This window comes from Saccopteryx leptura, chromosome 3, assembly GCF_036850995.1.
Source record: "Saccopteryx leptura isolate mSacLep1 chromosome 3, mSacLep1_pri_phased_curated, whole genome shotgun sequence".
Taxonomy (NCBI): Eukaryota; Metazoa; Chordata; class Mammalia; order Chiroptera; family Emballonuridae; genus Saccopteryx; species Saccopteryx leptura.
Window position 1 is genome coordinate 88,735,700 of NC_089505.1, and position 27,133 is coordinate 88,762,832.

The window sequence follows — 27,133 nt, forward strand, 5'->3', positions numbered from 1 at the left end:
AATTGTAGCTGAAAAATTAAAAGTATATTTTTTTATTTGCTGGTGTAACTGTTGTCCCACCAAGGTAAAGACTATTCTTGACTCAAACTTCAAAACCAGTTCTGGCCTCAAATTTCAAAACCGGTTCTGGCACTTCCCTGTTCAGGAAGAGGGAGTGTAAGCCCCCAGGTGTGCCAGTTAAGAGTGGTGCTGGCCTCCGCTCTGGCCTTCACTCCCACCAGACCCAAGTGCTGGGATTAGAGCTCGCATCAGCACGGACTCTGAGCTTCCTCTGCAGCTCATGGGGAGACCGTGGAGACAGTGCTGTGTTAAATAAACAACGTCTACATGAGTGCAGGGAGGAGGAAGAGGGTAGCACTTGGGCTACATAGCTGCTCCTGTCGTCTGGAGTCACCCAAAGCCAGGCCTGTGCTGCGCCTTGAACACGCCCACATCTCCCACCTCCGCCTCTCCTCACACAACCCTAGGCGCCTGGGGACCCCGTGCAGACTGTCTCCACAGCGCTGTTCTTCCCAGAGCACCAGGTGGCCCCCAGCGAGTGTATTTACCACCTCATGCCTGCGTTCTGTCACCCTCCTCTAGGCTCCATCTTCTGTGTGCCCCTCACACCATCACGGAATGTCCCACTCAGCATGAGGTCCAGGCACCCAAGTCCATCAGTACCATGAAAATCTCTCTCCTCGCCTGGCCTGTGGTGGCCCAGTGGATAAAGCATCGACCTAGAATGCTGAGGTTGCCAGTTCGAAACCCCCTGACTTGCCCGGTCAAGGTATATATGAGAAGTGACTTGATGCTGCTCCCTGCTCCCCTCGCCCTCACTCCTCTCTCTCTGAAATAAAAAATAAACACATATTTTTAAAAATCTCTCTCCTTGAGGTGGAGCAGTCCTTTCTAGGGTCAGTTGGAAGAACTCTTTCCACATAAAAATTGTGTCTTCAATGACAATTCCTATAATCAGTACCTGGGCCTTTCAGGGCGGAAGGGGCCTGTCTAATTACCACTCTTATTTCTCAGGAGAGAGAGAGAGTCAGTGACCTGCCCCAGGTGCAGCAGCTGGTCTGAGCACAGAGGCCGTTCCCACAGAGGAGGAGTTAGCTAATAAAAGTGGAAGTGACGAGAGAACGGGGAGAAAAGGAGCATATCATGAAATGAGAAACACCCAGACTGCACGGCCATGCAGCCAATGGTTGGGGGCAGGGGACTCACACAGCAGTGGGGTTCTTCCCCTGCGCAGCCATGGCCAGCAGAGGTGTGGGCGCAGCCCCACTGCCTTCTCCCAGGCTCCGCCTACAGCAGGCAGGACTGGTGGGACCTTAACACAATCTAGGACAGATAATGGGGAAAAAATTTCTTGTGGCCTAATGAAGGATGAAAAAGAAATGTTCTTTATAATGAGAACATGTATCATCCACCCATCAACTTCCTTCATATCTTTTTTTTTTTTAGGCCTGTTTGATAAAAACATCTTACACTGAGGAAGCATCAAAGAAAACAAAACCATCATGACATCTAAGGGGAATCGTGGAGAGACAGAGCCCCCCTGGGGTTTAGCCACCTCTCCCCATCCTCTCTCCCAGCCACAGAGAATATTCATTCAAAACTACTGTAGGGTTATCAGCAAAGGCTTTAACAAGAACCAGATCCTTTTCTTCCAATATTTCCACCAATTCAAAAAGTCATAAAAAGCTTTTACAGAACCCCTTTGGCATTGATTCTGTTACTGTGTCCCCCACACTGGAAAATACATATCTATGCGTGACAAATGCACTGACTTTCACTGCAATGACAGCTGTGTGATTTTACTTCCATAGCAAAGCTCCCCTCTCCTTTCAGCCAAATTTAGTCAGTTCTAAGCTTGCAAAAGTTCCCCAGTCCTGCAGGCATTTATCTGGTCCCGACAAGCAACAATTTAGAGGCAATTAAGACATGACTCCAAAGATCACCAGACAGGGGTCAAGTAACTTAAATTATTAAAAAAATGTACATCACACATACATCACCTTTGATTAACTGACTTGGATTATCAGAGGTCTCATTTGCCCAGACTTAGAAGAACAGAAATCTGGAATAGAAAGTGGCTGCTATCCTGAGGAGGGTGGCGTTGTAGCCATGCAACTCCCACTCGACTCAACCTCCCCATCTTCAGCGATTCTACACTGGCTGGACACCCCTTCCTCATCCCACCTCTGACAGCATCGTCAGGGACCTGAGAGAGCCTGCTCAGAGCCCTTCTAATACTCTGCTGGCATCAACAATTCTTGGTGCCCTTTATGCCAATCTAGCCAACCGCTAGTACCTATCCCTTACGATTGGGCATCTTGAAGAAAATCTAAGATATGAAATTAGATAACTTATTTACTACTGCACAGCCACCACTAACTCCACAAAACCTCTCCTCTCGATGGTGCCCTAGACTCCTGCACCACCTCTGTCTTTCCCCAAGTTCTGCATGCTGCCCAGGACTCACTATCAGCTTTCTCAACGTGGTCAACGCTAGGAGACATGTCTCCACATCCTGACCCTGGACAAAGCTCCTATTCCTATCTCTCCACTGAACTATGTCGAGGACATCCCAGTCCCATCATTGCCCACATTTACAAAAATGTGTAATTATTCCTCACTTCCCATTAAGTTGAACGCTAACAAATTAAACACTGCAGTACCCAAAGCATCCTTCTGCCTTTTGAGCTCCTCCTTCTTTGCCTTTTTCACTTTGTCCGTCCTCTGCCCCTCAACAGGGTAATTCCCTGAGTCTCTTCTCACTCAGCATGATTATCCCTGGCAACCTCATCAGCTCCTGCCTCTGCTCCTCGCTAGCTGAGACCCTTGGCACGCCAATTACCCTCTCCAAGCCCAGTGTCCTCCACTGCAAGTGTTCTCTGTAAACAGAAAGCTTTCCTATCTTTAGACCTTCATTTCTAACTGCTACATCCACTTGCATCTTCTACAATCACTTCAAATTCAACATAAACTCATTCTGCCCTAAAGCAGGTGCTTCTCCTGGTTGCCCTTATACAGAACACAAAATCTGCATGGCATCACTCCAACTTCCTTCTTCCCTCCACCTCCAACCAGCCAGGCACCTCTAGAGAGGTCACGTGGTGCAGGAAGTTAAGAGCTGGGATCCAAAGCCAGGAGGCTGGGCTGGGAAAGCAGGCTCTACAAATGCTCTGAGATGCTGGGCAAGTTCTCTCTCCTGCCTGAGACCCTGCTTCTCATCTGTAAAATGTTGATAAGTGAGTCAATTCATGCCAAGTACTCAGAATAGCACTTGGTACAGAATAAAGGTCTTGCTTCTCACTCGCTCTACCCAGCTCCTCTCAGCCTGGGCTGAGAGGATGCCCTGGCTGTATGTGAGATGACGTAAGCCAGGATCTCTGGGGTAAGACCCAAGCCTCTGTGTGTGTGTGTGTGTGTGTGTGTGTGTGCATGTTTTAAAGTTCCTCATGTAATTTCAGTGTGCAAACAAGGTTGAGAACCACAGCTTATACACTTAGAGCTCTCAACACCTGTCATGGTTCTCAGGGCCTGGAACATGGATGCTCGGGTCCCCCGCAGAGACCCTGCTCTAACTGGTGTGCAGTTCAGTCCAGGCACCAGGACATTTTAAAGTTCCTCAGGTGGCTCTGATGTGCAGAGGCGGGCTTCAGAACACCGATCCCTCCTCTACCCACTTAGGTTCATCCCATGTAACTGCCTGGATCACCTATAACGATGGCGGCAGTACTATCGTTCCTCACATTCAAAAAGTTTGTAACTAGTCCTCATTCCTGTTAAACACAAATTTCTCATCCCATGAAGATGAGATGGTCTCGCTTCAGCTATGTCATCACTCTTCCATCCAGCTTTGCTTAACTGGGCAACCAGCTACTAACCAAGCACCACAGTCCTGTACACCTTTGTTCTTCTATCACCTTCTATCAATGTACATGGTGAAAGCCTAGCCTTCCTTCAAGGCTGCTCTCAAAGAACTCCTGCTCCTCCTCCTCCTCTCCCTCCTCCTCCTTCTCTTTCCCTTCCTCCCTCTCCCTCCCCCCTCCTCCTCCCCACTCTTCCTCTACCTCCCCCCCTTTTCTCCCTCCTCCTCCTCCCCACTCTTCCTCTACCTTCCCCCTCCTTTTCTCCCTCCTCCTCCTCTACCTCCCCCCCTCCTTTTCTCCCTCCTCCTCCTCCCCACTCTTCCTCTACCTCTCCCCTCCTTTTCTCCCTCCTCCTCTCCCTCCTCCTCCTCCCCACTCTTCCTCTACCTCCCCCCCTCCTTTTCTCCCTCCTCCTCCTCCCCACTCTTCCTCTACCTCCCCCCCTCCTTTTCTCCCTTCTCCTCTCCCTCCTCCTCCTCCCCACTCTTCCTCTACCTCCCCCTCCTTTTCTCCCTCCTCTTCCCCCTCCCCCGAGCACCTCCTGATCTCCTGTCCAGGAGGAAAGCAGCAGCGTGCTCACCCCCATGTCCCCTGTGGTCCCCAGAACACAGTCAGGAGCAGAAGAGGCACTAGAGAAAGAGTATTCAATTCTGTGACTGCCATCTCCTCTCTAGGTTGCCTGTGGCAACAACATCCAACTCGAGTGCTCATTTACACCCACTGCCAAAATCAGTCAAGGGTGCCACACTGCCAGGCCATTGTCAAGGTTAGTAGTGAGACGCCCGCAGAGATCTTAGCAGTTAAAGAACAAATGCAGTTGATTTGCCTAAAGTCAGCAATTAGTTCCTTTCCTTTTGGGTAAGGGAATCAATACATTTTGTAAATCTTGTTGCTAAAAAACTACACTAAATACAAAAAGGTCATTTAAGTAACAGAAGTCCAAACAGCAGCAGAAAAGAAGATTCCTTAGCGTTAGGACAGTGAACAGGTTAGAGGGCTTCACAAGCAGCCAGGACGGCCCTGCACAGACTAGATATGGAAATGTAGTGGAATAAAATTCAATATAAGGTGAAAAAAAATTCTCTCTCCCTGTATAATATTTTTAAAGGTAAATGTAAAGTTGGTTATCCAGAAACAATGTTTGGTTTTGTGCTTGAAGAATCCACCACCCCTTTTGTAAAGATACTCATCTGAAGGAGAAAGTCTCCCCTACACATGCATATCCTTGAAACAATGGAATTCTTGAGTGCCTCAAATGATTTCAAACCAGTAAAGGATAATATGGTGTGATACGACTGACTCCTCTAAGTGTGTGAGCAGTGGCATGGTGCATCTGAAAGTTAGCCTAAAGGCAAGATAATCTAGACCAGGGGTCTCAAACTCAACTCAGCATGTGGGCCGCAGAGCAAGATCACAGCCGTTTGGCGGGCCGACTAGGTCTACAAAAGGCAACTGTTACGCAACACTTTTCTCACTGCAGTTGAAAACAAAAAAAAATCAGTACAACAAGCACAATCGTACATGCAGTTTACTCAGTGTCACAAAACGACCAGAAACTGTAGTTCGCATCACAACTGCTGTTAACTAAGCTAATATCTAGCTAGGATGCTAGAGAAATGAAAAATACAAGTAGGCCCCTAGGCTTACTTAATTTTATCCAAAATATTTTGAACTTCGTGGATTAGTCTGCAGGCCGCACAAAATTGTTCGGCGGGCCGCGAGTTTGAGACCCCTGATCTAGACGGATTCTTGGAATGGATGACGGGTGGGGGACAGAGGGAAGAGGAAGAGAAGTAGAAAGAGAAGGAAGGGGAGGAAAAGAGGACGGAAAGGTAGAGAGAGATTATAAAGTCAGAGTTCTAAACCCTGGCCAGCTGGCTCATTGGCAGAGTATCGGCCAGGTATGTGGAAGTCCCGGGTTCGATTCCCAGTCAGGGCACACAGGAGAAGTGCCCATCTGCTTCACCACCCTTCCCCCTTTTCTTCCTCTCTGTCCCTCTCTCCCCCTCCCATAGTCAAGGCTCCATTGATGCAAAGTTGGCCCCCGGCACTGAGGATGGCTCCATGGGCTCAACCTCGGGCGCTAGAATGGCTTCAGTTGCAACAGAGCATCGCCCCCTAGTGGGCTTGCTGGGTGGATCCCGGTCAGGTGCATGTGGGAGTCTGGCTGACTGCCTCCTGCTTCTCATTTCAGAAAAAAAAAAAAAAAACCCAAAAAAATCCGAGAATTCTAATAAAGGAGACAAACTACATACTAAGGGCAGCCTGTTCTAGGGTCAAAAACTTGAGGAGTTATCCCAAGGATGATCTGAAAATATTTTCCTAATTTTTGTTATTGCTAAGATTGGAGAATTCCATTACCATTGGCTGGACTGAGAGGGGGGGATACCAAATTTTCATCGTCCATCCTACTCTTTAAACTGCTTCGGGAATGGGAATGGCTTTGCCTGATGAAATCTCGAGTCCCAAGTGGCGTTCTGCTTGGAACACAGAAATAGGAACCACAGCAGACCAAGGGGTCAATACCTTCTACAAACAAGCTATTTTATTTTTAAATTCATGATCTGTGGGTTTTGGATCCAGGTCAACTGGTTCCCCAAATCTACGCTTAATTCATTTTCTAAAACACCCCTTTCAAAAATGAATAACCAAGCCCACTTAGCTCTGTTACCCTAATTAATTAGAGCCCTTAGATCAGCGGTTCTCAACCTGTGGGTCGCGACCCCAGCGGGAGTCAAAGGACCAAAACACAGGGGTTGCCTAAAGCCATCGGAAAATACATATTTATTATACAATACATTTTAAAATAAAATATGTATTTCCGATGGCTTTAGGTGACCCACAGGTTGAGAACCGCTGCCCTAGATGGAAAAAGAAAATGACTGGTTTAGGCTGAACATGCCAGTTTGGAAAGCAGCTCAGCAGTGAATGTGATGTGCCAGGGACCCTGGCAGGAGCGGCTCCCAGAGAAGACCAGCGCTGCTGGGAGGAAGGGGACGGAAGGAAACAAAGCAGAGCCACTCGTGATGTATCACCCCGCCTCCCACTCTGCCACGGCTTGTCACACTCGGAACATGCATCACTGAGGTCCAAAAGGTTGTTTTATTACCGCTGGTGGGAAAGATTAGAAAAATAAATTTATAATTAAAACGTACAAAGCAGCTGCAAGGGGAAACCAAGAACTCTCAGTTCTCAAAGAACACAGGAATGTGTGCACGTACATGTTTCAGATTTTTAAAATGGAGATGCTTCCATTAGCTTTAGATAAAACATCTGCCTGATTTTTCACCTGAGAGGTAAAAGAGTGGGGGTGGGCAGCAGACTGAGACTGTCAGACCCAGATCTCGTCACACACACCTGCCAGCCACTGCGAAGTGCACCCTCTCCCCCTTCCTTTGCTTTCCTGGGACAAGAGAACTAAGACCCAAGGGGGGACCTGATGTCCTTAAAGCCCGAGAGGTGGCTGCCAGAGCACCACCGTCCAGGCCTCTGGCTCTCAAGTCAGCCTTCTTCCCATAAACCACTGGGCCTCCTCTTGCCTGTGCCCTTGCCCAACCCCACCTCACCCCAACGAGTCTGCAGGTGGGAGACTGAAGAACACTTCTCTTCCTCCCCAGATCTCAATGGCCCTGCACGTCAGGATGGTCTCTGTGCCACGCAGGACCCTAGGCCACAGCAACAACGCTGCAAGGACTCAGCATGTCCCAGGGCATCCTGTTTGCAGAGTAGAGGGCTTCCTAGTGTTCTTGGAGGTGTAATAAAATGATCTGGAATGACAAAGCATGCACTTTAAAAAAGGGCTCTAAAAAAAATAATAATAAAAATAAAAAAATAAAAAAGGGCTCTAGCCTGACCAGGTGGTGGCGCAGTGGATAGAGCATCAGATTGGGATGTGGAGGACTTAGGTTCTAGACCCCCAAGGTCGCCAGCTTGAGCGCAGACTCATCTGGTTTGAGCAAAGCTCACCAGCTTGGACCCAAGGTCGCTGGCTCCAGCAAGGGGTTACTCGGTCTGCTGAAGGCCCGCGGTCAAGGCACATATGAGAAAGCAAGCAATGAACAACTAAGGTGTCGCAATGAAAAACTAATGATTGATGCTTCTCATCTCTCTCCGTTCCTGTCTGTCTGTCCCTATCTATTCCTCTCTCTGACTCTCTCTCTGTCTCTGTAAAAAAAAAGAGGGAGGGCTCTAAACACATATTTCATCATTAAATATGGATTGGTACTTTTTGCTCCTCGGCCAGGATGGCGTATGTTGTTCACTCTGCTCCTTTCTCTTATTTTCAGGTTCATTTTCTACTTGCAACTTTCCTTGCCTCCCTCCTTATTTATTCTTTAGCACATTTATCTGCTAGTTCTTCTGTTTCCTATTGCTGGGAGTAACAACATGAGCTCTAGCCATTTGTAATGGAAGAAAACATTCCAAAGTGACCTAACAGAGGGAGCACACCAGAGGTTTGGAGGAAACCTGAGACAAAGGTCTATTACCCACATATCACAGTCACAAAATAGACCACCCAGACAGTCTTAGGAAAGATGAGCAAACAGGTCGCCCTACTTCTGAAAGAGTGATGGGCTGTGTGGGAAGGTGGGCTAGTCAGACTAGCAGTGGACTACTTACTGAGCCTTCTTCCTTCTCTCTCTCCATCACTTACTCTCATAGAAAAACATCTCAACCATGCATATTAGTTTAAGTACTGAGCGATGGTGGCAAGGAATGAGCTTTTCTTCAGGTGGTAGTGGTGGGGGGTGTCGCAACAATAAAACCATAGAAAACGGGAAGGGACTGTTGGGCTGCTTGTCCCATGGGAAGCCACTGAGAAGAAGCGAGAAGGGCATAGTGACTTCTGCGGGAGAGGGGGCATGACAGGCCCCGTGCAGGGGAAGGAGAAGCCCTTCATGGCAGCAGGCAGGGGCTCACCAAGTTCACTAGTTCCCCTGAAGAGACTGAAAATCCAGAGGAGAAAACAGCCTCTATGAGGTCCTCTTCCATGAAGCCCTGCTTCGGGCCGAGCTAGGTTTGGGGCTACGGGAAGATTCAGTCTGCAGGGCCTGACCCAAGACTTCGTAGTCCAGTGTGAGAGCACCCACATGAACCTGCCATCACACCAGTGGGGCAGACCCTCACACTCTTTAGCGCTCAGCTAACATGCTGGGTATGTCACTCAGTGATCTTTTTAATCTGTCTTCCCCAGTAGAATGTCAGCTTTGTTCACTACTGTGTCACCAACACATAAAACTGTATCGGCAGTTTTGGTACTCTGTAAATATTTGCGAAATGAGTAAACAAATACCAACCAGTAATCTAAAATCCGTAAACAACAAGAAGGGGTCATCCTATCTTCATGTTCACACAGGACCCATAATACTGGAGCAAGGGCAGGCTTGCCATCTGCCAAGCCCAGCACCAAACACAAGAAATGCAGAGCCAGAGAGGCAGACCTGGGTCTGAACGTCAAGCTGGTGAATTGCAGAGACTGCCTTTCTCATCTGTGACCACCAGACATATTCACTTTCTAACACTCGGTACTTTGCTTTTTACATGTGGAAAATTCAGATATAAAGGTACTTTGGGAAAATGTCTTAAAGCAAGTACTAACAGTCGCGTCACTTAGCATGCAGGGTGTTGGGGGAAGAAGACAAACAAACCACTACTAGGAAATATAAAAAAACAGGCTGGCACTCTAGTGAAGGTAGTAATTAGGGGGCCACCGAGGCCACTATTACTTCTTCCTGAGAGAGAGAATTGAGATTTAGGACAGTACAACAGCAGGGAGGAGACAGCTTTAAATAAGTTACTTCCTTGCATTGTAGGGCTCCTACTTTTTTTTTAAAACCTATTTTTCCTTCCCCCAAACCTGAATTCTAGTTACCAGGCTAAAACAATGTTTCACCTGTGAAAATATAAAGCTCCCATGTCACTATACATGGAGTGTTCAACGCATACACATTAAAACTGACTCCTGTTCTGTTGCTAAGAAACTGCAGGAGAGTTTTCTAGCCTCTTCATTTATAAAATAACCACTTTGTCTATGGGAGAACAAATGCAATCTCTCAAGCCCCCTTGTGTCTTGTTCTCCTTTTTTAAAGGAGCAGAGAGGAATGATGGAAAGTGGCTCAGAGTGTGCGCTTGCTTTCTCACAAGCCCTTGAAAACAAGGTGGAAAGCACAGCTTCAGAACCCCACCACTTCAGTGCTGTTAATCTTTCATGCTGCAGATTCTCCCTGATGCCCCTCCCTCAAGCAAAAATGAGAAACATCCCATAAAAATTACTCTTTGATGTTAAAAGATTATTCTCAGTAGCAAGGAGTAATTTAGGGTGTGCTTGTGTTCAGTGTGGGGTCACTTCTCGGGCCTCTATTCTGTTCTGCACTGCCCCAAGGCCTGAGCACATACACACGAATATACGTGTGAGTGCGGCATGCACGCACACACACAGCCCCAAAGATTGGCACAATTTATTGTTGGCTTTAAAAAAAAATACCTAAAATAAAAGCCAGGGGATAAGAAATTTAAAAATATACTAGAAAAGAAAATAAGCAAAAAAATTGCCTGCTTAAAAAGAAAGAAAAAAACAAACAGGTATGTTAACGTTTTTGACCACAACTATAAAGAGGAAGGTCAGTAAGCAACGAAGCCACGTATATTAAAGGCAAAGTCATGGCTGAATTTATAGATTTAGCCCAGAGGCAACTTCTACTGACATAAAATACTGAAATAAAATTTTGAATCTCTCCCCTTCTAATGCTTGGCCTCTGTCATTTACTAACAGATTTAAAAATGCTTCTCTTTACAGCTTGTTATACAGTAGAATCTTTCTACAAACTGACAAATCTGATGGCCTCACCTCAACTTTCCTGCACATATAATTGATTTTTAATTTGCTGTCTCATTTCTGAAAAAATGTGGCAATAAACTCTACTCTGTTACACTACTGACTTTTTTTTTTCCCTGAAGTGAGAAGCGGGGAGGCAGTCAGACTCCCACATGCACCCCACTGGGATCCACCCGGCATGCCCATTAGGGGGCAATGCTCTGCCCACCTGGGGCGTTGCTCTGTTTCAGACAGAGCCATTCTAGCACCTGAGGTGGAGGCCATGGAGCTGTCCTCAGTGCCTGGGCCAACTTTGCTCCAATGGAGCCTTGGCTGCAGGAGGGAAAGAGAGACAGAGAGAAAGGAGAGGGGGAAGGGTGGAGAAGCAGATGGGCGCTTCTCCTGTGTGCCCTGGCCAGAAATGGAACTCAGAACTTCCACATGCCAGGCCGACGCTCTACCACTGAGCCAACCAGCCAGGGCCACTACTGACTTCTTTAAACAAGGTCTGATTCAAAGGCTGACAGGAGCCAATTGCAGGAAAAACAGCACAATTCCATTAATAATGGAAGCAGTAGATAAGTCTTACCTGAATGCACACTTCTCTTTTATAATATCAAGGGCTGGTTTTGACCATGAGCTATAAGAATATGTAACCTGAGTGAGGTCTGTGTGTGTCATTGATGTGTAAAAAGTCAACATTTATATTTCTCTTATTTTTTTCTACTCTTATATTTAAAATTTAAGTTGTTCATAGGAAACAGTATCAATTAAGTTTGAAACTGGAGGAAGAGTAATCAGTAGAGAGAAAAATCTACTTTGATACCATTTAAAATTACTAAGTACCAGTAAATGAGTTGCACTAAATACAACCTGTCTGTATTTCAGGTTCCAAGTGAACTGTAAAAATTTTCGCACTGAGAATCCCATTAGAAAGTGAGAATATCAATATTACAATTCAATTTACATAAATCACTAATGACATAAAACAACGTAGGTACATAAACAAAGACCCAAAGAGAGATCAGAGAACTGCAAGAACCAACATTCTAACCAGAGGAAAATTCACATCATACATTTTACAAAAGAAGAAAATGCGTGCTTCCTATTAGATTACCTACTGTATTCTCCTATCATCACCATTTCCTGAATGACTATATTAAATACTTAACAACTCTGGAAATCTGACCATTCTTAAAACAAACACCATACAATTAAACCTTCCCCTATGTTGAAGATAAAATTGGAAACTCTTCCTGTCAGCAACCCCTTCCTGCTCTCACCTCCACAGCCTCCTGCTGCCACAGGACCTGAACCCGGGTTCTGCTGTGGATTCATTTTCTACAGCTGCCACAGAAGCAACAAATAAAATTCACTGCATTTCTGCCCCACTAAGCAGCTCGTCTTCTGGCACATCCAAGATGCCTGGCTTGAAAAGAGGGAACAATGGAACAATGTTTCCTCCAGCGACACTCCAAAGGGGACAAGGGGGCCCTGCAGACACTGCTGGGGGAGACGGAGTGCCAACAGCTGGGTGTGTTCTGTGCAAATTGTTCCTTGATCTGCCACACGGAGTTCACTGGATTACAAATATTCAGAAAATTAGTTTTCCATGCCAGTCAATTTTGAAAGAAGGATTTTCATTTATAGTTATGATCAACTGAGCTTTAAATTGAAGGATGGTTTCAACTGAGTTTTAAATTGAAGGATGGTTTAGATGGTTTAAAATTCATGAATTTGAAAATCCACGTACAAGGCCAATTAAGGTTTATCGCCAGCAAGGATTAACTACTTTCAGATAAAATTTTCAGAGGTTATTTGTATCTGTGTTGTTCACCCCAATATATTACATCAAAATTGGTATAACGTATTTAAAGGCCGTCATATTTCCAGATAAAAGTGACCGTGATCCAAGATAAAATAAAAACACTACAGGAATGTCGTAAGCAACAATACCTTTTCCTTATGCAACACCTGGACTTTTGCTGAAAGCTAATTCAACATGAAAGATTGTCCAAAACAAGCCCAGCCAAATGGAGGGAAGCAGAGGATGAAACACACTGCTCAGTGGAGCACCCAATCTCACAACCTTGCAAGCCAGGCCCGATTCCACAAGGGAAATGCAGGCCCTGAATTTTAAAAAGAATTCAATTAGCATCCCCAGTATTTCCATAATCAACAGCTGAATGCTAATGAACAGCACAGCATCAGGCAGCAATGGAATCCCAGTGCAATAAGCAACAACACAACAGCAGCAAATGATACCTTCAGCTTGCATGCATAAACAAGCAGAATTAATAACTATCCAAGCATGGAGGGGTGAATTAATCCATTTCGATTAGGTGCAGTTCAGCCTGGGGCCTTTGTGTTATATTTAAATGTGTTCATCATGTTTAATTAAAAACCTAATAATCTAGGGTTTAGGGTTTATTTTTTCAAATTCTGAGCTGTATTTTCATAAGTACTACTGATTTAGATGGCTTCCTGAAATGGAATCATATTTTTAGCGCAATGTAAGAGAAACTGGTTAAAAGTCAGTATTATTCAAAGCAGCAGCCAGCATGCTCTGTGACCCAACCCAGCAGCACCAGGGTATCTAACAAGCTTCATGACCTAACCTAGCATTTCTTCACATAGGCTTCTCTGGCCCTGGTCAGTTGGCACAGTGGTAGAGCGTCGGCCCGGTGTGCATAAGTCCCAAGTTCGATTCCTGGTTAGGGCACACAGGAGAAGTGCCCATCTGCTTCTCCACCCTTCCTGTTCTCCTTTTTCTCTATCTCTCTCTTCCACTCCTGAAGCCAAGGCTCCATTGGAGCAAAGTTGGCCCGGGCACTGAGGATGGCTCCATGGCCTCCACCTCAGTTGCTAGAATGGCTATGGCCACAAACGAGCAACATCCCAGATGGGCAGAGCATCGCCTCTTGGTATGCATGCCGGGTAGATCCTGGTCAGGCATATGCAGGAGTCTGTCTGGCTGCTTCCTCACTTCTAACTTTGGAAAAAAACAAACGAAAAAACAAACCCCAAAAAACCAAAAACAAACAAAAAAAGGCTTCTCTCATCTGTCCCAGTTTATTTAGCTGGAAAGACTGCCATGAGCTAGCTACCAAGGTGTTTCTCAGTCACACCACTAAAGCAGAGTTCAGGTGTCACTACCCGGCCCAGGATTTGACAGAAATTGGCACAAACCTGCCTTTGTTGCACAAGATTTAAAGTATATCAGCCCCAAAGCCTGTGACATGGACCGTCACAGGAATTACTGAAAATAAGTGAAATGAAAGGCATCCATTATGTGATCCTGAGGTCTAAAATATCAATAATTAGTGGTTATCTGAAAGATCTAAGAACTCAGTGATAGTATTAATAATAACGGGAACTTATCCCAAAAGTAAAACTTTTAAGGTTAACTTTGAATGCATGTAAAAGTTTTTCTATTTCATGCTGATGCATAATAACTATTACAAGTTTTAAAATGCTGGATAGAAGACAATCAATTATAGTGAACAGTCTTTAAAACCATAATCTTGAATGAAGAGTCCACGTTGCTCAAACCCCTCACAGGCAGAGACGTTGTTCTCTCCCAGACATGCTCCCCACCATGAATAAATTCTCACTCTTAGTAATTTCACAAACCAGGAGGGCAATGGACTCAGAAAGAGGCTGGGGAACAAGAGCTGGTAATGGCAACACAGAGCTAGCCCAGAAGCAAAGGCAGAGGGGAGCTGCAGCTCAGCGGGGCTGTCCCCGTGGTGTGGGGAGCGCTCTGAGCCCTGGAGAAGACTAGGCTGGGGCTGGCAACATCAGCCTGTCCCAACCAGCGGACCTGCCCAAGCCAGAGGTCCACAGGCTGCCCGTTCACAGCCCAGCTTAGGACTCATGCTGCAGATGCTCATCCTGCCAACCCTCTCACACAGAGTTCAACTCAGATAAAGACAGAAGAAAATGCTGACATTTTTTTAGTTAGACAAAATTCATACTCTGGCGGCAGTGAAGTTAAAAAATAACCAGGATGTCAAAGTACATAGAAAACTGACAGGAAAAACGGGGGAGGAAGGCCCCTATCCTTATTTGGGACACATCTGTTTCACTTATTCCTGATAGATATGTGTATTCCAAACTGCCCTCTTGATGTTCCACTTATCTGTCAGACCTCATCCTTATTGGCCTATCGCCCCTGAGACAGAGGAATTCCAAGAAGCTGACAAGCCTCCCCAAGAAGGGGCTCTGGACACACCAGGACTTTTGATTCAACACCCACATGCTTGAAGCCCCCCAAGGAGGAGCATTCCGGACATACCAGGACTTTTGCCTCAGTATCCCCTCAGGCTCTCCCAAACACTATATAACTCGCCACTAGTCTGTAAACGGCTCTCCCCCCCCCCCCCCCCCCCCCGCAGAAGTGCCCAGCAGGGTTCCTTTCAATAAAGCCTGTTACGCTGATCTTTCGGACTCCCATGGATTCCAACAATTCCCATGATTCCTGAATGAGAAGACATGGGCAGTTCAGGAGAAGGAGGCCACACGCACAAAGCAGGTGTGTACTCACAGCCCAGAGCAGGCTAAGGGCAGTAGTCCTGTTGGCTCATGGGCCTTGTTGCCACATGACAGTACTCAGAGATTTGATCTGGATACCTGCATCAAAAGCATCCTTCAGGCTATCAATTATTCAGTCCCTCTCTCTCATTCCAATTCTGAGGTTTTAGAAAGTGAAGACAAACTTCTCATAAATAAGGGCACCATGTGACCTTTAGGCCCAGCAGGGCTGGAAGATGACCAAAATATCTCAAACCTCCCACTGAAACATTACCCTGTACCATTATCCTGTACTTGGAATGTGCAACACGCTGGGGGCCTGTTTCACTTTTCAAAACAAAGCTGGGCTTTCTCCAATGTGTGAGACCTCCTTCCCATCCCAGTCTCTGCTGAAAGTCCCCAAGCAATAGCCGTGGGCCCCAGTCCACACCATGCCCCGTATAAGCACGTGCTGTGGGGAACGAAAGCCAGCCTTCTTTTACGCTGGGATGTTTAAAGGGCAAAGGGATGAAAGGTGAAGGCAGAAGTTCAGGGTGAGGCGAGGGCCAGTGCCTGTGAAGAGCTGGGGAGGCAGGAGAGAAAAGAGGGACACAGGAGGAGGAGAGGAGAGACTGAGAGGAAAGACCAAGGGAAGCACAGAGGGATCAAGGTCCCAGAGAGAAGGGGACGCCCTGTCCCGGTCCCTGTGTGTGGGCAAGGGCACGCCAAGGGCGTGCAGGCTAGTCACATTCTATACGTTCATTCCATCCTTTTCATCTCCTTATGTCTTTCTTCTACAAAGGCTTGTAGAATTTTAATTTTTATCAAATCTCTTATCTCTTTACATAAGTAGATTTACAGAGAAAAACATCATCAAATGACTTTTCAAAACAAGTGAGTTTAACATCTTTACTTCGGTCATTGTCTGAACAATCACAAATGCTTAAGATGTTTCCATCTTTCGTAATCATGTGAGGTTTTAAATTTTTAACTTTAAACAGCAACACTAAATTCACGTAAGGCTGATAAACCTGATAAACTTAAGGGACCTTTGTTCTCCAACCCTCAAGGGCATTCCAGCTCACCCCTGCTGTGTCCCAGATGTCCCCACTCACTGGACAGCGCCTGCTCCCACGCTGTCCCCCCCAGCACACAGCCATGGCCTCTCCATGCCCGCCGCCGCTCTGCCGCATTGACCACCCGGGTCTCAGACCTGGGCTCCCACACAGCACCTTATACCCACTCTCCACTTACTCCAGTCCACCCTCTGGCAGAAGAAGCCCCTCCTATGCACAGAATCTGCAGAGCAAGCTGCAAAGTGCTCACCATGGGCCCACTGGCCACATCTGATCTGCCCCCTGCAGGACCCGTGCCCCACCACCCACCTCTAGACAGTGTGTTCCGACCTAGCTCCCTGAACATGGCAGGTGCTCTTGAACATGAGATCATGAACATTATCTCACTTAGGTCTCTGCTCCGATGGTACTCACCAGGCCTTTCCTGAGCCCCCTGATAAGAGACCGCAAGCACCCTCCCATGTCTATGCCCACCCTCCCAACCCTATTCTTCTCCTCAGCACAGGTACCACCACTTGACATACACTGATTTGCAGGTGGTCCCTCTTAGTATATGTGCTGCCGAAGCGAGCACGCAGGTGGTCCCTCTTAAAACGGAAGCCTTGTGAGGAGGGACCTTGAGCTCCTCTTGACATGGCTCCTGGCATGTAATAAACACTCTTAAACACTGCTGAACAAATGAAACAGCAGGATCACAAAAGCACATAAAATTTCTAAGCACTGTTTCTTTTTTAAAATACAGGTGAGAAATTTGCAATCAATGTGTCTCAGTGCCAGCCTTCATCTATCTTAATGTCACTCAACCTGAAGGGCAAATGTCAAGCAGTAACACTCAAGTTTGAAAAGCAGTATCTTTCAAAAGGCACAAGATGGAGATGTGGCTTCAGAGAACTCTGCTGAGACAGGAATCCATGGGTTTGCAGATCAGTACCTGTAAGGTATGCACATTTCCACGACTGTTATGCTAATAGATGCATATGCTAATAGATGCATATGCTAATAGGTGCATACAGAAGATCCAATGTATTTATTGATCAAGTCTGTGCTTCCTGCTTTTGACTAACATCTTTCAGCAGGTGAGGGATCCTGCCAGCCCTACTCTAGGTTATGCATCACCTGGTTTTAACATGCTTGTGGTTTAAAAACAGTGAAGTATCAAACAACAGCTTACACTGAAAACCAACCAAACCTAACTTTTTAAAAGAGTAACTATCAATTTCTTCTCTTTCCATGAAACCTGGGGAAATATTTAGCATCACCTATGGAACCTAAGCTTACTAAGACCAAACCTTTCTGAACAATCCTGAAGCTTAAAGGCTCTTTCCATGGCCAGTCCGTGCACATGACTGAGTCTCTGGAACGAGCCCCTTCCCCCCAAGTGGCAGGAGGTCACACACAGAGAAGCAAACGCCCACCGACCCAGATCCCCGGCACGCTCCCACCAGCTGCTCCCACCAGCTCACCACTTCATCCTCGGTCCAGCACTTTTCGATCAGCTTGGGCACAGGCTTCTTTACCAGGCGCTGCAGGGCTTTGCCGGCATCGTAGCCGCTCTCATGCAGCTAAAACAACAACAATTTTAGTTAGCTAACTGCACCAAATAACAACTGGAAGCAGGTTAATAAAGGGAAGTCCTGCCTTTACTCTAACAGAAGGATTGCTAACTGGGCTCACAGACTCACAACCATTTCCATAGACATGATAATTTGTTCTTACCCAACCACCCTCCCGGTTCCAGCTGCGCTGAGAGGGAGACAGGTAAGGCAGAGAACACTGGCAATGACAGGAATAGAATTAAGAACAACAACAAACATTTACTGAATGGCTGGCCTGGCACAGTGGTAAGTATGTTCCATGCATTCATGATTTTTCTTTATATTCTTTTTCTTTTTTTTGTATTTTTCTAAAGTTGGAAACGGGGAGGCAGTCAGACAGACTCCCGCATGCGCCCGACCGGGATCCACCCAGCATGCCCACCAGGAGCATTTTATTGCAACCAGAGCCATTCTAGCGCCGGAGGCAGAGGCCACAGAGCCATCCTCAGCATCCAGGCCAACTTTGCTCCAATGGAGCCTTGGCTGCGAGAGGGGAAGAGAGAGACAGAGAGGAAGGAAAGGGGGAGGGGTGGAGAAGCAGATGGGCGCTTCTCCTGTGTACCCTGGCCGGGTTCAAACCCGGGACTCCTGCACGCCAGGCTGACGCTCTACCACTAAGCCAACCGGCCAGGGCTATATTCTTTTTCTTAAATGAGAAGTGAGGGGAGGCAGAGTGACAAGACTCCTGCATGCACCCCAACTGTGATCCATGAGGCAAGCCCCCTACAAGGCGATGCTCTGCTCATCTGCAGCCACTGCTCAGTTGCTCGGCAACAGAGCTATTTTAGTGCCTAGAGTAAGAGGTCTTGGAGTCATCCTCAGCACCTGTGGACAATTTGCTCTAACCGAGCCCTGGCTGCAGGAGGGGGAGGGGGAAGAAAGAGAGAGAGAGAGAGAGAGAGAGAGAGAGAGAGAGAAACAAGAGGGGGAGGGATAGAGAAGCAGATGGGCGCTTTTCTTGTGTGCCTTGACTGGCAATCGAACCTGGGACTGAGGTCCATATGCTGAGCTGACACTCTACCACTGAGCCAACCGACCAGGGCCAATCATGATTTTTCTTATTCTCTCGTTTAATCTTATGGGGTAAAAACTATTGTTACCTCATTTTACAAACAAGGACACTAAAGCAAAGAAACATCAAGTTAACGTGCTCACCACATTAAGCCATTAGGCAATGGAGCCAAGACTCAAACCCAGCCAATGTGACCCCTACTCTGTCCCATTCTCCCCAAAGCAGCCTAACAACAGACTAGATTATGCTCGTTCCATTAAGCATTTAAGTCTTTCAACTATGTAGTAATTTCACCAAAAAAATCTCAAGTACCTAAAATATAACAGCTTTTTAAAGAAATGGATAATTCTGTTAACAGTATACATACGCATTCTAATGACCTTTTCTCACTCCATCTCCTTTGCAACTCCAGGCAGTGCCTGGCACCACCCAACCTCTGACAAAGATACTCCAGCCTGGCTCCTGTGACCCCACTCATCCTAGTTCCTGAGTCTCAACTTGCAAACAATGAAGAGAAGTACAGGCAGAAGTATCCTGGTGCTTGAGCTACCTCTGCAAACTGCAGTTGTCCCTCCAAAATTCTCACTGGAAATCTATCTTTCCCTCACAGATCTATTTTTCTAATATAAGAATCTGTTTTGGCTAAGACTTATATCTCCAGTGTCTCACATGGTCTGTAGCATAAGGTTATCCAACAGTAGAAATACTGTTAAATTAACCAATAAATGCCTTTTAGTAGTGCCCCTAGGTAGCCTCAACCCAAATCTAAATCTCTTTTGACCTGAATTCATTCAGCCTTATGTTGACTGAGGACCTATTACATTCCAGGCACTGTACTAGACCCTGAGAATATAGCAGTGAACAAAACATGCAGAAGCCACCCTGCCCTCATGGAGTGGCTATTCTGACCTTTTTACCTGTGCTTCAAACCCTTATTTGAACAATTCAGCAGTATTTGCCCAACACTCAGTACAAATAGCACACAAACCTTATTAGTTCACAGCTTTTATTTCTAGGAAACTCACCAGCTAGTGTGGTCGTGTTATGGAGATAGAACACATAGAAGATGACAAGATCAAGTAGGCTGTAGTAAGTAGTATCACCACAGCTGAGGCAAAGAGCTGCAGACTCATGAGGGGAGAGGACAGCCCTGTTGCTTCTCGGTAAGAGAAGTCAGGAAAAGGACGCACATGCCCTCCCACGACTGCTGTAGCACTGGGGCGGGGCAAAGAGGAAGCTGCGATAAATAGAAGTTGTCAGCCCTGGCTGGTTAGCTCAGTGGTAGAGCGTTGGCCCGGCGTGCAGGAGTCCCGGGTTTGATTCCCGGCCAGGGCACACAGGAGAAGTGCCTATTTGCTTCTCCACCCCCCCCCCTTTCCTTCCTCTCTGTCTCTCTCTTTCCCTCCCTCAGCCAAGGCTCCATTGGAGCAAAGTTGGCCCGGGTGCTGAGGATGGCTCTGTGGCCTCTGCCTCAGGCGCTAGAATGGCTCTGGTTGCAACAGAGCGGCGCCCCAAATGGGCAGAGCATTGCCCCCTGGTGGGTGTGCCAGGTGGATCCCGGTCGGGCGCATGCGGGAGTCTGTCTGACTGTCTCCCCATTTCCAACTTCAGAAAAATACAAAAAAAAAAAAAAAATAGAAGTTGTCCTCTAACTATTCAACTGATGTTAGAAGTGATGTCACAAATACCGATTTTTATTGTTCATTCATCAAAACAGAATTATTATAAATTAAAATGTCCCGAGTATTCTCATAGTTTAGAAGACCCCAATTTATTTTAAATCCAGCTGTCCAAGAAAGTCAAGGCTATACGTTAATAACAACAATAAGTCAACTGCCTTCAAACAAGACAAAACATCTACAACAATCAATGTTGGATTCTGCTTTGTTGGTGGCACAGCATGAAGGGGTGGGGGTGCAATGATATGAATGCTGCATGCTAATTTACGTATTTTTATGACATTTAGAATATTTTAAAAATAATATAATAGACTGTAAATACTATACTAGGTAAACAAACTAAATGCTAAAAGAAATATAAAACATAGAAATAAAGTTAGATTTTCATACTTTGCCTAATATCCAAAAAAAGCATATTTCTGCCAAATTCTATAATAGAAAGATGACCTATAATGAGAGCTCAACGTTGATGGAAAGTGAACAGGAAAAACTGCATGCTGACTTAATTTTTGAAAAAGCACATATTTTAGTGATCATTTGAAAGCAATTCAAGTTGATCAAATCATAAATTCTTAATAGAAAGCTCATGGCAGACTAACCATTTTACTAAAGGTAATTACAGCACATGGGGTAATTAAGAGGAGAGAGGAAAAACAATGGACTTCGGAGTCAGCCGTGGATTCAAATTCTAGCTCTGCTGCTCCCTAGGTGTGTGACCTCATCGAGTCGCTCATCCTCCTCATTCTCGTGGCGCCCCCACTGTCACTTCTAAAAATGAGTAGAATAACAACATGTATACACCTCCTCGGGCTGTTGTGAGGAGAACATTAGAAAACACATGTGAACTGCTCAGGACTGTAGCTGGCACACAGCAGGCTGAATGGAGGTTAGCTGTGTATTTGAGAAAGAAAGGAAAGAGGAAAAATAAAGGAAGCAGTCACTACCCAATTTTCAATTTTCTAGATTTAGAGAAAAAAGGCTGAACTATAAACAAAAACCACTTATGTTTCATATAATTACTCATGTTAATAATTTATAAAATTTGATTAAAGCTCTGGTTTGTACACAGAAAGTATTTTTAAATTTTAAATCTTCTACGGTTGATAACAGGAAATTACTCATAAGAACATAAAGCCCATTCCAAAAGTGAATGAGTGACTGAAGATAAATCAATGTCATCACTCTCATGATATTCCTGCCTTTTGGTGAACCAGGGAAAGCTTCAAGTGACAGCTGGAAGAAATGTTTTGAGACACTTTCTGAGCTGTGGGTGTGGCTGTCTGGTTCATCAGAGAGGCTGACTACTGCCTGCATGATACCCGTCAGTTCAATTTTCAGTGAGGTGCTCATTAGAGAAAGAGGCGCTGCCCCCTAAACACAGCCCAGCAGGCATGCTCCCTTTACAATCTTGATCTGAGATCACATTTTCCCTTCAAGAAGCTGCTACAATTCCTGTGGTAACCGGAGCTTCCTTCACTCCTCTGTTCTCTAAATAGGGGTAACTCCCCCCTTTCATTTGATCTACTGCTCTGTCTTATTAAAACATTCCTATTTCCAAAAATATTATATTCCACAACATAAACACAGTATGTTTAAAACCCCTACACAAAGACACATATGAAATGTAAAGAGGTCTGAGATTTACCAACAGCAATGAAATATATATTTTTTAATTTATTGATTTATTTGAAAGAGGAAGGATGGGAGGAAGGAACATAGGGAGGGAGGGAGGGAGGGAGGGAAGGAGAAAGGGGAGGGAAGGTAGGGGGGGGAGGGAAGGCAGGGTGATGGAAGGGAAAGAGGGAGGGAGGGAGGGACACTGATCTGTTGTTCCACTTATCCAGGCATTCATTGGTTGATCTCATCTCGTGTGTGCCCTGAGCGGTGATGGAACCCACACCCTTACTGTATGGGGATGAGATGTGTACAAACAAACGAAGGCAGGACGCTACTGTGCTGTCAGGAATCATGCAGGCAGAACAGCACAAAAGCTCAGTTAAGGGGCTGTTCTGGCATGCCCTCTCCCTAGGGAACCAAAAGAAACCTTTCTAAATAGTCACCTTCTTCTTATTGTAATAAACATTTATTTCCATTTTTCAGGAATCCTGTCAGAAAATTCTGAGAAACTTACATCTTTAAAGAAATACTTTAATTACATTTCCCTAAAGATATACTTTTAATACACTAAAGTGTTATGGTCCATATAGCTACAAAAGAATGAAGATTATCTTTTGAGCACTTTGGGGAAATTACTGGAGTTCAGGATATCCTCCATTCCTTCTACAAATATTTATTGATTGTTGAACTGTGCCAGTTAGTATTCCAAGTCCTAGGGACAGATATGGCTGTGACTAGCACTGGGAATGAACATCAGAAATGCGCAGCTGAGAACGGTGTAAACTGTGAGAATCAGTTTTAAGTGCTGGTCTCTTATGACATCTAACTAAATGTCACATCCAAACCACAGGGTCCTAAGAGACTGGGTTTCTGGGCTTGCCTGGTCAAGGCACATATGGGAGTTGATGCTTCCTGCTCCTCCCCCCCCTTCTCTCTCTCTCTCTCTCTCTCTCTCCCCTCTCTATAATGAATAAATAAAATCTAAAAAAAAAAAAAGTCTAAGAGACTGGGTTCTAGCTACCATCTCTGCTTGATGTATCATTGATGTATGATGATACATCATACATACCCCCTTCTTGAAAGGGGTTTGGTTTCTAGATGATGATGATTTGTTTCTTTAGACCAGGGCTTAAATAATGTTTGAGCAAGAGCTCAACTGGATATTTCAACTGTATTCCTCATGTAAATTAGAGTTGCTAAGTTTTCCTAAATACCAGCTATCTTAAATCTATAAAAATTGTCACTCGGCCTGTGGTGGCACAGTGTATAAAATGTTAACCTGGAATGCTGAGGTCACCGGCTTAAAACCCTGGACTTGCCGGGACAAGGCACATACAGCAAGCAACCAATAAACAACTAAAGTGAAGCAACTATGCGTTGATACTTCTCGATCCCCTCCACCCCCACCCCTGCTCTGTAAAATCAATAAATAAAATCTTTAAATATATATATATATAAATAGTCATTAAAAAGATTCTTCTCTAATACAGCATCTAGCTCTGAAAATTAGAACAATTTCATCTCTTGAAAAGCATTATGTTGGTTTCAAATGTTAAACAACTGATCATGATCACACAGACACATCTAGAGTACAAGGAAATTTGGTTCAGTCTTCCCAACATTGCTAAGGTAAAAGACCCTTTCAGTAAGGGTGAGATTTTCTACCGTTTCCCTAGAGAAAATGGTTCAAAGAAATTGCAGTGAGAGCAAGGTGGGGATTGGAGGGGAGAGCCCTCAAAAGCCTTACAGCTTCACTTTGTAGCCTTGGAAAAGCAATTAAAGCAAGATAAATAAACCTGTCTGTCCATTTCACAGCCGAGCCAGCCTGGTAAAATCTGGGATTAAATGCAATTTCACGTGGAGGACAGAGATCTGCACCATTCTGGGGCCACCAGGAAAAGATCACTGCAAGAAGCAGTGACCAAGACACAGCATCGTTACTCCCATCAGCTTGCAACCTTCCCGAGCTACCAGTGGGACAGCGCTTAGCCTACACCAGGGGTCTCAAACTCGCAGTCCGCGGGACGCATGCGGCCCGCCGAACAATTTTGTGCGGCCCGCAGACTAATCCACGAAGTTCAAAATATTTTGAATAAAATTAAGTAAGCCTAGGGGCCTACTTGTATTTTTCATTTCTCTAGCATCCTAGCTAGATATTAGCTTAGTTAACAGCAGTTGTGATGCGAACTACAGTTTCTGGTCGTTTTGTGACACTGAGTAAACTGCATGTACGATTGTGCTTGTTGTACTGATTTTTTTTTGTTTTCAACTGCAGTGAGAAAAGTGTTGCGTAACAGTTGCCTTTTGTAGACCTAGTCGGCCTGCCAAACGGCTGTGATCTTGCTCTGCAGCCCACATGCTGAGTTGAGTTTGAGACCCCTGGCCTACACCATCCCCATCACCCTGCCAGCCACTAAAGCAGGAGGTCATTCAGCAGAAACCTCTGCTTTCAGACTCATCGGTGCAGGAGCGCTTATGTGAGTATGTGCGCGTGTCTAATCTAGCCATCAGGGGAGCGGGGACTTGTCAATCTGCTTCCACGTTACTGAACTGCAGGGCTGCACGTCTGCACAAGTCAACTTCACCTTCACCTAAAGCACAGGTTGCGGTCTGGGGAATCCGATACAAAACAGAAATGCTTCCCCAATCCATGAGCCTTTCATGCCACCCCTTGGTGGCTGGTCCTTGGGTTTGGTCCACAGAATCCTGAGGTGGTCTTTCGTTCGTGTTGGTTTGCTCACTGAGAAGGGGCTAAGAGAAACTCTGCCCACATCAGGGTTCCAGCCCTGCCCTGCCACACCTTCTGCTGCCCCTGCGACACAGTGGGATGTGCCAGCCTCAGAGGCAAGCCGCTCTCACTGCATTCTCTTTACCTTTCATTCATTCAGCTAAGGGTAACCAAGCACCTCCTTCTGCTACACTGTGCCAGCAAAGAGGGAAGAGTGAACTTGCAGACCAGACTGTGTAGGGGACTTTGGTGCTAAAACGAGCAGTTTCTGCCTGACCAGGCGGTGGCACAGTGGATAGAGCATCGGCCTGGGACGCTGAGGTTTGAAACCCCAAGGTTGCTGGCTTGAGTGGGCTTACTAGCTTGAGTGCAGGGTCGCTGGCTAGCGGGCAGGGTTATTGGCTTGAAGCCCAAGGTCACTGGCTCGAGCAAGGGGTCATTGGCCCGGCTCAGCTGGAGCCCCAGGTTGAGGCACATATGAGAAGCAATCAATGAACCACTGAAGTGCTGTACTATGAGTACAGCTTCTCATCTCTCTCTCTTCTTGTCTGTCTGTCTCTCTCAAAAAGAGCAGTTTCTGAGTAACAAACTCCTGGTTCCACTGTAACAAATGCAACTGCTATTCCGAGTCACAGAGAGCCAAAGACACTGCCATGTCATATGCACTGGCCCCAGTTAGCAGTTACACAGGGAAGCTTTCAAGGACTCCACTGCCCAGCAGGCCCATCACATAAACGGCCCCACAGTTTGTGCCTCCGGTAGCCAAGGCAACACAGCGCCGGACCTGAGGCAGGAGAGACTATTGTCAGCTGCTGGTCACAAACCAACGGAGCTGCGGCTTTTCATCTGTCGAATGGGCCTAACACCACCATCCCTCAGCTGTGCCAAAGGACAGTGGACAGCATTAAATGAGACACAATGTGACAGGAGGCTCTGAGATGTCAAAGACTATAAACTGCACAGTGGTATCAACACGGGGAGTGATATTTTAGGTACATGGCTCTTACCTGACTATTGAACCGGCCAGGTGTTCAATTGAGCCAATAATACTGGTGACTACACATCAATTGTCTCCTCACAGCCTCTGACCTCGCTCTGATCAGCAAGAAGAAAGGACCACGCCATCAGAAGAAAAACACATTTCTGCATAATTGCCCAAGTTAAATCTGCTCCTCTAACTCTGCCTGACAAATCATTCCCTGCTTATTACTCTCTATAATTTAATATATATAAGTGCTTTACTGGCAAGCTTCTCGAAAGAATAAATAATACTTAATGACTGCCTACAGTTTAATTAACTCATGATTGAACTTCTCATGGATTGCTATAAACATTAAATTATATCCTTCCTCAAAGCTTCCGTGATAGAAATCTTGTCCCTATCTTTAATTCCCTTGCTGAAACAGTTCTGAAATATCAGCAAATCTGTGTTTTAGACAGAGAGGTGAGAGAATCAACCTTAATGCCTGGCTATAAAGTGTGTTATTTTACAGAGCAAGGACGAGGTCTTAATTTAAATAAGATTGAAAATGTGCATATGCCCCAACACTCATTTATGTTATGGTGGTCATTAAACATCTCTGGGTCTCAGGCAGTCTTATTAGCATAAACTGTGTATTACCACAAGGTTTCAAGTTTCCATTCTGGTTTCTCATCTTAGCTGCCATTTTCTGTCTGTGTGATGTTACAAATAAATTTTGCTTTTGGCATGGCTCAGCTGTCAGGCACCTCTGTTCTATAATGAATCCATGAATTACATCTCCCAGCTCTGACATCCTTGGTCTCACACATCAAAATATTGTTCTTCAATTGTAATTTATAACTTAATTTAAATGTCTCTTTTACTGTGACCTTTTTAGATCAAATGGCACTGCACCTGGCAGTTTCCACTACAACAAAGCACCCCTTCACAGTTAGCTATCAGAATGACTGCAGAAAAGCCTACCTGAGCTAGACTGCATTCACACTAAATATTAAATAATTGCAGTCCATTAAGAACAACATTAGATTTCAAGTATTTTATTCTGCAAAATACACTATTTGCAAAACAAACAAACAAAAACACCTGCCAAAATTACCTAGAAAGGAAAAAAGTGAGATTTAGATGAGTTCTTGAAATTCTGAGTTGTTTTCATTATTTCAACCATTAACATAAATTAAGGAAGATCCCACTGAAATCTGTCTGAGATAAAACTTTAAAATTTTTTTCTAATAATTTAAGATTTACAGATGTCAAGATA

General features: G+C 45.5%; 1 protein-coding gene across 5 annotated transcripts in view; it reads right to left on the reverse strand.

The window, feature by feature from the left end:
• The window catches only part of RERE (arginine-glutamic acid dipeptide repeats), a 422,789-nt gene that overhangs the window by 74,794 nt on the left and 320,862 nt on the right, over positions 1-27,133 (reverse strand). For all 5 annotated transcript variants that reach the window (XM_066374961.1, XM_066374958.1, XM_066374959.1 and 2 more), the window contains one exon: positions 17,726-17,824. In XM_066374961.1, the coding sequence (XP_066231058.1) occupies positions 17,726-17,824 (99 nt within the window). The remainder of the gene's footprint in view (positions 1-17,725; positions 17,825-27,133) is intronic.